Source organism: Nothobranchius furzeri, chromosome 3 (assembly GCF_043380555.1).
Source record: "Nothobranchius furzeri strain GRZ-AD chromosome 3, NfurGRZ-RIMD1, whole genome shotgun sequence".
Taxonomy (NCBI): domain Eukaryota; kingdom Metazoa; phylum Chordata; class Actinopteri; order Cyprinodontiformes; family Nothobranchiidae; genus Nothobranchius; species Nothobranchius furzeri.
The window spans coordinates 65,558,066-65,570,860 of record NC_091743.1 but is presented as its reverse complement, the minus strand read 5'-3'; the positions used below and the strand labels follow the sequence as shown (position 1 = coordinate 65,570,860).

The window sequence follows — 12,795 nt, the reverse complement described above, 5'->3', positions numbered from 1 at the left end:
CCTTGGTGTAAAATAAAATCATTTCAGTTTAGACGTGTCAGTTTTGCAGGTGTAATCCTGCCGGAACAAACGAGTTAAAATGATCTAAAGTTATGTTTTTCTGTTTGGCTTCATCATATCTAGACCATGTTAGACTCAGGGATGTTAAGGAGAGTTAGAAAAGCATTACATTTCTCAGATTTTAACACATCAGCCAGGGATTAAAATAGTCCTAAATGCTGGTCCATTATATCAGCTTGTATTTATTCAACTGAGATCTAGAAAAATGTATCATCTGAATAAAAGCAAACAGGAAGGCCTTTTAGACCAGAAGCTTGCGAGTTTCTGCTACAAATGATTATGCTGTTATTTGCATGATATTTATGCTAATAGTAGAGATGTGCAATCATTATCGGCCTATGTTAGCATTAAAATGTAATATTGGAAATGATCTGTGTTAGTTTTTACTCTTTTAATTACATATTTTACCATTGTAAGGTTATGAAGTTCATGGTTTTCAACTCCATACAGCTGGCCCCTGGGCACAATAACACCGTGTAGAAAAACCAAGGTCGGGTTGTTCCTCAGACTGTTTACATTCCAGGAGAAGAGTCCGAAGGAGAAGAAGAAGCTTTACCTAATCAAAGTACTTTATTTGTGATTAAAATTATTAAGCAAAACAGATGTTGATCAACAATAATCAAGTGAATGATCTGTGAAATAAATATGTCATGAATTATGTTTAATGAAACCAGGACTACGGTGCAGACATACTGATCCTCATCTCCATAGAAACGCATGACACATTGTTCCAACCAATCAGAGCTTTCGGCTGCCGCAGGAGAATCTGGTGTTGACTTCAAGTGTCCAATCTACTTTACTGAAACTTATCAACAAGTCAGAGATATAAAACAAGGCAACGCCATTTTAAGTCAGTTCCATCTTGACTTCAGTTCTGTTCACCATCATCCTAAAGACAAGCGCAGCCTGGCCGGATGCGTTTTCTTTAAACTAAGAACTGTGAAACGGGAGATTTTCGTCGTTTAACAACCAGACGACGTCCTTTCAAAATAAGAGCACCTGCTGACGCCGCTGAACGGTACCGGGGTCAACCCTCCAGACGGGCTTTGAAACGTTGTGATCGCTGCACCGACAGCTCCACCGTACATCCGAGGTTTCCAGACCTGGCAATTCCTGATCTACTTGGGAGACCCCACTGGGTACGTACACGGCAAAATAGCGGCTCATGTCATCACTTTATAAGCCTCGTGATACCTAGTCATAACAAAGACGACCAGATTCGATTACGTCATCCTAGAGAATCTGAACCAGACACACGCACTCACACACACGCACCAACACAACATCCGAATCCATTCTCATCCATCACAGAGTAGTCCTGGTAGATTGTTTAGAATTTATAATTCAGAAATTAGAGATTCTCAAACGATCCCATCTCTCTCTCTTTTATTGTCTCAAAGTCAATACAGAGTGTTTAATTAAACTCCCTGATGATAAAAACAGCCTATTCTTCTGTTTATAAAAAGTGAACTACTAACACTGTATTAAAATACAACTTTGGTTAGTTACATCACTTTGATTCCGTTACATATGGCGAGCCAGCCAGGTGTGTGATTGCTACGGGGATCCAGGCCGGGTGTCAGACGACGCATGCGCGGCGGTCCGCCATCTTAGGTGCCCGACACGTAGCTCGACCCGCCATCTTGGGCAGGTCAAATGACAATGATATTTTTTGGCATTATTGAACAATTTTGCCCAAAATATTAATTCACCAGCCAAGCTTCCCTGTAACTAATTCTTTAAAAAATCTACAGGTAAGGTTTTTTTTTTCTAAGTAAACATCTATTTAGAAGGGTAAATTAGTAAATAAAACAGGAAAAGACTATTTACTATTTTGGAAAATGGACTCAGAGGTAGCGATGCAATTTCAAGCCCAACTTCAGGCGGCGATTCAAAACACTTTCCTTCCCATGATGACTAACATGATGAACATGATTTGCGCTCTTCAGAAAGACGGCGAGGACGTCAAACAATTCATGCGTGATTCTCAGGCGACACGGGCTGCAGGTCCGGGTTTGCCTGAGAAGCCACAAAATGAGACTGAAATGCTGCAGGTTGATGTTTTCACAGGTTCTGATTCACAGGAAAACAACAACACCTCTAAGGAAAGCGACGACACCTCACCGGTCGTTCCATCCGTGGCGATGTTAGGCGATGAACCCGCAGATGCCGACCGCAGTACCACTACTACCACCGCCGTCACTGAGAAAATTTTGCTTGCACCTCTGGTCGTGAGAAAGGGATCTAATAGGCCCGCAGTGGAGGTCACTGTTAATCAGAGACATCGCTGTGTCGCATTATTAGACACAGGAGCGGACATCTCGCTCATCAGCGGAGCTCTTTACAGCAGCATGTGCGAACAAAGGGGGGAGGACATCTCACCCCCACACTCATTTCGGGCCCAAAGGATTTTGACGAGTTCTATGGCGCTCCCTCGCCCGCGGCTGCGACGACTGAGGTCAACATCTCGATAGGAGGCATGTCCTTTAAACACCTCGTGTACATCGCCGAGGAGATGCCGATGCCCATGCTCTTAGGGTTGGACTGTCTTCAACGCCTTGACGCTAGAATCAGCGGTGCGTCCGGACGACTGTTTGCACGTGTGCGGGAGCCAAAGCCGTACAAACCGTGGCCTGACACAGGCGGACGCCCTTCGGTGGCATGTCTTTCGCGGGGGGACGCGATTTCGACCTCACCACCACTCTCGAAGCCACCGGGTAGACCCCCGGAACTTCTGTTACAGATTGAGAAGGTCATAGACCACTTCTACGACCAGAACCTGCGAACTCACCTGCTTGCAGCATTCTCATTCGCACAGGCATCTCTGGGAAAGTCAGCTGAAGGCAGAAAAACTTATTACGATAAGAAAGCCTCACATTCCGAACTCGATGTAGGTGACCAGGCCTGGTACTACATTTTCGCTCCCGAATCGGGTAACAATAATGCGACCTCGGGGAAGCTGGCTAAGAAACTTTTGCCCAGATGGTCTGGTCCATACCTGGTTACAGATAAGATCTCTCCGGTCGTGTATCAGATCATGATCGCCAACAAAAACATGGCGCCCGTCTACAAAGGGGTACACAGGGACCATATCAAACTGCACAAGGGTCCCACAGATTTGGCCGATACCAACAACAACAATCCACCAACTTCAAAAGGGGGGTGATAAATACATCCCGTTGGTTCCACAGATTTCTATCTCTGATTACACAAATTTGTTTGTTTGTGAGTGTACATGGTTGTCTTTCCTGTTATACGTCACGTGCAGATTTAAGGTGTGTTGAGATGGACGTGCTGTGGGCTCCTGGAGTCAGGTAAAAGGCCAGGTAACAGTGAGTGGGTTAGGCCACATAGTACTGTTGTCCAAAATTTTGTTTTTTTTAATCTTTACTAATCACCATTCCTTAGAGGTACATTAACATGAACATGATTACTAACCACTGATTTACATTTTAGTGCTGATTTACATTTCCGTTTTTTTTATAGTACCTTTGACCAGTTGATTTTAACAGTGAAAATTATGTTTGTGATTATCAATTCTTTGATTTATCCTACTGGGCTGTAACCAATTTTGCCCCTGTCCTGACACGAGTATTTACAGTGAGGATTCACTGATACCGGTTAGGGTTTCTTTCATTTTTCTGCTTCTCGCATCATCCCTTTTTGCATCTTACACAGTCAGGGCTGCATCCATTTCTTCACTTAATGGGTAATTACACTTAAAACTAACACATAGTACAAAAGGCACTCATAGAGTTAGGTTTTTATTATTTTTATTTCTTTGATGACATGAAATGCACTTTTGTCGTGTCTACATTGAAGTGCCTACACTGTGCTCTCTCTCCTCTGTTGAGCTTGTGAGGATCCTGCGTCCTGGGGGTGGATCCGTGACTCGTCATCTGCATCGACTACTCCTGAGGGTGCTCCGGCTCGTTGGCCTTGGACGACTGTGGTTCCGGCGTGGCTGCTGGGACACCTCATTCGTTGGGTTTACTGTCACCCGCTCTTCCCTTTTTGTGGATTACGATAAGTACTCTTACATAATTCAATTTTTATTTGGAATATTGCCCTGCCTGCGGATACAACAATCGATTTTTAATTGGAATACTACCCTGTTCGTGGATACGTTCAAGATTTGCTCCTGCTTTGCTTTATTGCCCGTGAGGATATGACGTTGCTGTTGCTTCGTTTATGACTTCCATGGGGAATAATTAATAACCTACTGACTTGTGTTCTTCCTGAGGAGTGTGCGAGACTGTTCTCCGGCGTGGGGTTCGTGCCTCACCACAGACGGCTGTTCCCTTGGGATCGCATCCGGTTCTGTTGTCGAGATTCTTCATAACTTGGGTTTGTTCAACGACCAAGTGGTCTCTTGAAGGACCACATTGACCTTGAAAAGGGGGGATATGTAAGGTTATGAAGTTCATGGTTTTCAACTCCATACAGCTGGCCCCTGGGCACAATAACACCGTGTAGAAAAACCAAGGTCGGGTTGTTCCTCAGACTGTTTACATTCCAGGAGAAGAGTCCGAAGGAGAAGAAGAAGCTTTACCTAATCAAAGTACTTTATTTGTGATTAAAATTATTAAGCAAAACAGATGTTGATCAACAATAATCAAGTGAATGATCTGTGAAATAAATATGTCATGAATTATGTTTAATGAAACCAGGACTACGGTGCAGACATACTGATCCTCATCTCCATAGAAACGCATGACACATTGTTCCAACCAATCAGAGCTTTCGGCTGCCGCAGGAGAATCTGGTGTTGACTTCAAGTGTCCAATCTACTTTACTGAAACTTATCAACAAGTCAGAGATATAAAACAAGGCAACGCCATTTTAAGTCAGTTCCATCTTGACTTCAGTTCTGTTCACCATCATCCTAAAGACAAGCGCAGCCTGGCCGGATGCGTTTTCTTTAAACTAAGAACTGTGAAACGGGAGATTTTCGTCGTTTAACAACCAGACGACGTCCTTTCAAAATAAGAGCACCTGCTGACGCCGCTGAACGGTACCGGGGTCAACCCTCCAGACGGGCTTTGAAACGTTGTGATCGCTGCACCGACAGCTCCACCGTACATCCGAGGTTTCCAGACCTGGCAATTCCTGATCTACTTGGGAGACCCCACTGGGTACGTACACGGCAAAATAGCGGCTCATGTCATCACTTTATAAGCCTCGTGATACCTAGTCATAACAAAGACGACCAGATTCGATTACGTCATCCTAGAGAATCTGAACCAGACACACGCACTCACACACACGCACCAACACAACATCCAAATCCATTCTCATCCATCACAGAGTAGTCCTGGTAGATTGTTTAGAATTTATAATTCAGAAATTAGAGATTCTCAAACGATCCCATCTCTCTCTCTTTTATTGTCTCAAAGTCAATACAGAGTGTTTAATTAAACTCCCTGATGATAAAAACAGCCTATTCTTCTGTTTATAAAAAGTGAACTACTAACACTGTATTAAAATACAACTTTGGTTAGTTACATCACTTTGATTCCGTTACACCATGCACATATGCATTCAACTCTTCAGCTACTTCTCTCACTCAAAATGTCAAAACATGACAGACCTGAGGTTCCGCTGCTCTGATATTTGTGTTTGTTGGCACAACTGGCCTAACGTACATTAAAGTGGTTTTTTGCACAGATAGTGTTTACAGTTTAGGTGTGCAAGATAGGAGATGTGTGAAGTTAGTTACCTAGCATGATTTTCGTTTTCTCTCAGTAAAAAACAGATGCTGAACACAGCCTATACTAAATATTTGTCATTTGGCGTGGAGTTTACCAATGATGTACAACAGGAATTGCAGTTAAATGATGCAAAAATTAAATTTCAGCTCTGAGGTGCAAGTTCTCTCAGTGACTATATTGTATTGCGTAATGAATGAAAAAAGTAAAGGTTTATTACTGCAGTCTGAGATGAGCATACCTGAGGGGAGATGAGCATACCTGAGGGGGTCTGAATGCTCTTAAGAGTCCAATCTCAGGTCATTAATGGGAAGTTTTTGTAATCAGTGCCACAAACACTAAACTAACACAATTTCTGTAAATGCATCCATGTTTCAACCATAGAGATGAAAATAGAAATATATTCAAAACTTCAAGATGTGCAGATGTTAGCTTTTCAGAATAAAAGCATAATTATATCATGAACATTTAAACCAGTCTTTGGTGTTTCAGCTGATGGGATTCATTTTTAATAATTACTAATAGATGCATTTTATTGAGCTAAAACCTAATTGGCTGGTGCTGAAATTTTGTGAAAAATGGTGCAAATCATCTAATTTTGATATTACGCCAGTGCAGTTTGATGATTTAATTTGAAAAACAAAATTTAAAAACTAATGATTTAAATAAATGTAGCATTCACCTTCAGGCTTAAATAACATCATCAGATCCAAAGATCCACACACAAAAGAACAGCGCAGACACTTTGACAGACAGGAGCGGTAAAACAAACTGTCACCTTTGAATAACTGGAGTCTCTGAAGGGCAGCTGCCTCTGTCATCAGTGCAGCCTTTTCTGCAGATGCTGACTTTTTCTTGTAACTGAAGCTGAAACCAGATCTACACTGTCTCAAACCCCCTGCCAACGCCCCCTCGAGTTACACAGGACACAGTTACCCCACTTGGCGACACCCGGTGACCCTTGTGTGTCAGAGGTTTGCTGGTGTGAGAGAGAACGCCTGCAAGTTTGGATGGAATATCTAATTACCCCTCTGTGACTTCTGAAACTCATTATGGCATTATCACAATCAATCTTAAGCATAAATCTGACCCTGAAATAAAGTTTTCTAAAGACTAAACCACTTTCTTTTCTGGCTGATTTACAGTCACCTTGAATTCACTTCCTGAGTCGAAACATAAGCAAGTTTCGGCCTGTTTGAGCGTTTGCTCTAAACCATCCTAAAACATGTGCTGAGCCAAATAAAGACTTATCTGTAGAAGCCTGAAGTATGGCAGTAGACCCTCAAAGCACTCATTCATCACCTAATGTTTTCCATCTAAAGAGGAAGAGCTTCAGTTTAAAAACATCTATCCCAAATAAATGATGAGTGTATATGAAGTAAAGGTCTGTTTGACCCTATGAAGGTCTTTAGTCAGCATTATGTGACTGAAGACTTCATAAATCTTGTCCTTGAGTTCCCTACAGCCACTAACCGAGACCGGCTGTTGGCTGTGTGGAGCCGCTACTCACTTCAAAGCGTTGAGGGCGGCTCGGCTGGGACAGGACAAAGTACTGTACAGCCAGGTTCAGGTAAGCCGTGCGGTATGAGCTGATCTTCTTGTGACTCTGGACCAGTTTAAACAGCTCCAGGCACATCAGCCCAGCCACGGCTGCTGTGGTGGTGGCGATGGCAGGGATAATCCTCCCAGCGATACGCTTACTCTGGAAAAGAAGATTAAAAAGTTTTCTTAAAGGTGCATTATGTAAGAATGACAGCCTGTGGTCAAAATTGGGTACTGCGATTAGTTTTAAAAAAATTACATCAAGTTGTTGGTAAATGAAAAATTAGCTTGAGATATTTTTAGAGCCGACTGCTTCAAATTCACTGTTAGCATTGTTAGCTCAACATTAGCCCCTAGCCTTCTTTGACCAATATTAGAGTAAAACAAATGATGCCGTTTCGTCTTAGGGGTACAAGAAATAATTTCTAGGTTGCTCTTTTTACTGGCTTCCATTGTAAATGCTGCTGCTTTTTTCCAGCCGATGTCGAATTGAAAATGCCAGTGCAGACTTGGCAGCTTTACAAGCTCACATATGATTTCTCTGGAAGCAGGAAGCATGGAGGCGGAGCAGATTGTAAACAATGACTATGTCCCTCTTTAGCCTTTCTAAAAGAAAAAAAAAATAACTGGCCTCCACCCAGCCAGCTGAGAAGGAAATCTGTTACATTATTTCACATAAAAATTCCTACTTATTGCACCTTTAAGTTGTGAAAGTTCTATGATCTATACAAAATATGTTTATGGACTTCTTTGCACAAAATCTCTCTGACATAAAGGGATCTAAACAGTTTTTTTCCCCTGACAGTTTCAATACCTTCCAGAATGAGCCGTTTGAGGGCTGTGTCACTTTAAAGGTCCTGTTTCTTGCTCTTTTACACATTCCAGAGCAATGGGAGGCACTATGTGTGATGAAAGCTTACTGATGGCACATTTGGTATGATATATAAGTTATTTTTGTGACCTATTACTTCAACTTGGAAATAAAGGCACTTAGAATAGATCAAACCCTGTATCCTACTGTATAAATTACACAGTAGACCCAGGGATGGCAGATTCACACTGTTATGTCCCAGTCAGAACCTCAGTGAAAATAAACTAGAGCTGGTCACGCCCACTCCTCCCCTGATCAGGCTGTAAGCGGAGTTTTGCATAAAATGCTCCTTTTAATCTTTATGGCAAATCACAGCGAGACATTAAGGTAACTAGAATATGTGAAGTCCACATTCTGATTTATCCTAACAAAGTTGCGTTGGTTTATTATCGAAAAGGCAGCTTCTCACGGTTCCAGATGGAGCGCTGTGGCAACATATTTTTCAGGAGGCCACAATGACCTCATGCATGGGCTAAAATCCCATCATGCAATTTGTAGTGCATCCTGGTAGGGCTTTGGAAAGCCGTCCGAGGTCGAGGGGGTATTACTTCAGAATTCAGCTTTTACAAAAAAAAAAAAAAAAATTGAGATGATTAATGACTAGCTGAGGCTCAATCACATCACAGCTTTCCACTAAAAAGGCATATTTGACAAAATAAAGTGAAACTTTTGTTAATTAAAAAAATAATATTGTGTGAAAATATTGCTGAGATTTACAATACTCGGCTCCCTTCATGATGCCTTTTTCCATCACAAAAACTAGTCTGATTGAGGCGCAATGGAATTGTTTGCATGATTAAACTCAGGGGTAACTCTTTTGTCTCCTTTTGTCCCACATGGGGCCTCCATCTGTCTGCAGCGGCGGCTGGTACAAGGTGCAGCTCAGGTGTCACCTCCTAGGCAACAGGTAAAGTGCCGTGATTAGTTCTGCTCCAGGAACAAAAGGTGAGGAGGCTTTTTCTGTGGCTTTGGGGCAGGTGTGTAAAGAGCCAACTAAAGACATGACACCCCCCACCCCCCAGGGAAGACATCTTTTTTTTTTTTGGTTCAGTTTTCCAAAAAAATACAAAAAACACTTTTAGATGAGGTAAACAGACCTGGTGGCGATCAGCTGGAGGAATATCATAGTTCTCTGCTCTCAGGTTGGACGCAGCAACAATGTAGTCCACATGAAAGTTTGTGTCATCATCCTGTTGAGATAGTAGATGCATCATTAGTCAGTGTCAGAAAACAGTTTAAAGCTCAACCTAATACTGAAAGCATGATCAAATCCACCTCCATGCCAGGTGATGATGCTATGCTGTTTATCATCTTCGCCTGCTTTGTTGCCGTGTCACTGTGTTCTCCGTGTCAGAAAGGAGTGGAAATGAGAGTTATGATGTGATGGACATGGTCGCTGATGTCAGGCCTGTGCTCACACAATTCCACAAAAGCTTGGAGACTGACTGTCACTTTGGGATCGCTTCAAGGTTGATGATGAAGCTCCAAACTGGCAACCCGATGCCTTAAAAACCCTCCTACACACATTCCATCTGTCCACAACACGACCAAGGCACACAGGGATAATATGGAAAAGGGGGAGTTTGGAAATCTTGTTTTTTTTTTTATTAAAGAGGTCATTCAATAGGTGCCTGACTTACCTCATGCACATTCATTGTTGCCACCAATGAGTCACTTAAAAGTTTTTTCTAGAATATCATTCAGATAGATGCTTAAAGACAGTTTTATTCTCCTAATCCTTTAATAACTAATAAATGCTGCAACAGAGGAGCTACAACTTCTCTGGAGTTCTTTTTAGCAGGTTATAAACCAAAATGTCCAAGCCAAATATTCATTTCATTGCTAACCAAGGAATGTTCTAGAGGGGGCCGGCTGGGGCCAGCTGTTCTGTTCGAGAGGCACCTTTCAAAGGCAACATCATATGGTTTTAACTGCAGACTAAAATTTAAAATACTTAAAGTCAATGTTTGTAGTAGCAGCAATCCAGGTTCAGTTGTTTCAGATACAACAGTTTTTCAATAAGGTTCAAAATATAATTATTTAGTAAAATACTTTGGTATCTTAGTCATCTATGTTAGTGACGACATAAAAATAGTTCTCTCAGCATCTCTTTTCAGCTTCAGATAAATGCATCCATGTGTTTTGGTTCCACGCTAAATTATCACAGAAAATCAATAAGCCTTCTTTATACTTCTCCGTCAGCTTGAGTGTGGAGTCGCGGTCATGCATTGAAGGAGGTGTTTTTCCTTGAGATATCTTTGGGAAGTGTTGCAAAGCAATTCCCAACAAGACAACAGAGGGCATAGCAGTGCTTTCTGGGCTATCCTGCCACCATGCAGTCCAATCTATTGTGTTTACTGTTGTGTTTACATTGTTTTAATGTATTTTAGAGACTTTTTAACACAGAAGAATTTGTACCTCATTCTTTGCTGTCTCTTCATATGATTGGCACCTCTAAACCCACATTTCCCATCGTTTCCATCCACAAATAAAAATGCTTACTGCTTATCTTACTTCATTCAAAGGTGAATAAACTTTCATATTTTTGGACTTTTTCTGCTAAATATCTTTGTTTTTTGAGGAGACATTGGTGGTGCTGTTGACACATTTAACGGAAGCGTCCTGACCAATCACAAGCTCGCAGTCTCCTTCACTTTCGACGGATAGTTAAAAAGCTGAGCATGTCTCTGTCAGCCTTTGCGAGCCTGTCGAAGAGCTCTTGCACCAGTGCATAATGGCGTTATGTGTCTCCTAACTAACGCAGATGGGGAAGTATAAATTAGGTTTTAGGCTCTGCCCTAAGCTGGGGGGTCCAAGCTTGCTGCCAGGGTGGCACAGGCCCACCCCATACCCCCCTCCTAGAACCACACCTGGTTTTAGCTAATACTACAGGTATTGATGCTTCTTTGTACAGAATGTGAGTCTGGATATTGTATCTGCTGAAGTATTTTCTCATTTTTGGGGCAGATAAAGACAAAAAACCAAAAGGTTCACTAGAGAGAAGCCAGTCAGACCTTTGCTTCTATTCATCTAATCTATTATTGAGTGACCTCCTCTTTATTTTCTTCTGCTCTGGTTCTGCAAAATATTTACAGCCCTAACCGATGGATTAATGACTTGAAGTTCAGGATTTGTGGTAAAGGTGTCCGTTTCCTAGTTGAGTTTTGGGGACTGATTCCATTAATGTTAGTTTGATGGTTTGATCCAGTCTGATTCTGTACAGTGCAATATTTAAAATGTGGCTGAATTCAGAAACGGTTCCAACATCATGCTTCACCAGAGCCATAGTGCTGGAAAGGATGTGTTTAGTTTGCTTTTGAAACTGAAACATGATTCTATGGAATTTTGTTTGGAAAAATAATTTGATTCTTATGTTTCGGGAAACTGAAGGATTTGGGAATAATGGAAAGAAGACAAGCAACATAAACCCGAAGTAAGACCTTTTTTCTGAGTCCACACCACAAGAAGTCTAGTTAAACGCAGTTCATTTAGAGTCCTGATGTGGGACGTTATTCTCTTATCCCAAAGGGAAATACCAGCACCTGTGACGTCTACAGTGAACAGTCTAGTCTATGTTGGAAGGGTCTGCTATTTTAAGAAAAACTCCGTTATTGGCCATCAGAAAGCCCAGCTTTCTTATCAGCAGTGTGAATGCAAACCTAGAAAAACCTCCTCAAGGTATGAGGACGTAAAACAAAAATCACCCAGTCAGCTACTGGAGTTATTGGCTAAAATGATGTTAAATATAAACCACTGAAATACACACACAGTTTAATTAAATGTGATGTTTTCCTGTTGAGTGTCAGTTTCTTATAAAGTTTTGAAAAACCAAGAGGGGCATTTCCAACATCTGACTCTTCTCTGAGGGCACTGTGTGTGCAAACAGCCTCCAGCTCTGTTTCATGGCTGGGTTGAGTTCCTGGCTGAGGTTCAGGTCATGGAGTTGCCAACGATGTTGGGAGAAAAACAAGATAAACAACCATTCTGAAAGCAGCTATAGATTAAAGCTCCCTGCTAAGGCCCAGTCTTCCCGCTGCAGCCTCTGCAAAGCAGAAGCATCAGTGTGCTCTACCTTCTCAAAGTCGAGGGGGTACATCTGAGAGGAGCCTTTCATTGAGGACAGCTTTCTCTTCAGCTCATCCAGTCGGGCTTTAACTGAGGCAAAGACACAGAAAGATTAACACTAAAGGACAAGAAGTGGAAGAAACCAACTTAAAGAGCCCTAAAAAACAAGCTCACCAGCATCATCACCCTCCTTTTTCCTCTCCTCCTCCATCTCATTGTCTGTAAGGTGAATTTTTACGGACGACTCGGGGATGAAAGACGGCACTTTGACGTTCTCTAAGATTGCTCTGACTTTGGTGCGGTCTCTCGTCCCTTTGATCCCGTAGATCTGCCCGTACAGATTAGCCGCCGCCAACACATAATCCATGTGGGTAGACTAAAACGCAAATGTATTTATTTACAGAAAATGATTTAAGTATCTCCAGATTTGAGCCCTTATGATGGACTTGCCTGGAGGATTATCACAAAAAAAGTAGAGTGGGTATAGAATTACATTAAGGCAGCGCCTTGGGGGCAGATTACTGTTCTGAGCTCAAAGCAGGAGGCTGC

General features: G+C 42.1%; 1 protein-coding gene across 1 annotated transcript in view; it reads right to left on the bottom strand.

Annotated features, from left to right (window-relative positions):
- uba7 (ubiquitin-like modifier activating enzyme 7) overlaps nucleotides 1-12,795 on the bottom strand; it is a 46,246-nt gene that overhangs the window by 17,254 nt on the left and 16,197 nt on the right. The window contains exons 18-21 of the mRNA XM_054730540.2: nucleotides 12,421-12,622; nucleotides 12,254-12,336; nucleotides 9,279-9,371; nucleotides 7,279-7,470 (exon numbers count right to left, since the gene is read on the bottom strand). Coding sequence (XP_054586515.2) covers nucleotides 7,279-7,470; nucleotides 9,279-9,371; nucleotides 12,254-12,336; nucleotides 12,421-12,622 — 570 coding nt within the window. The remainder of the gene's footprint in view (nucleotides 1-7,278; nucleotides 7,471-9,278; nucleotides 9,372-12,253; nucleotides 12,337-12,420; nucleotides 12,623-12,795) is intronic.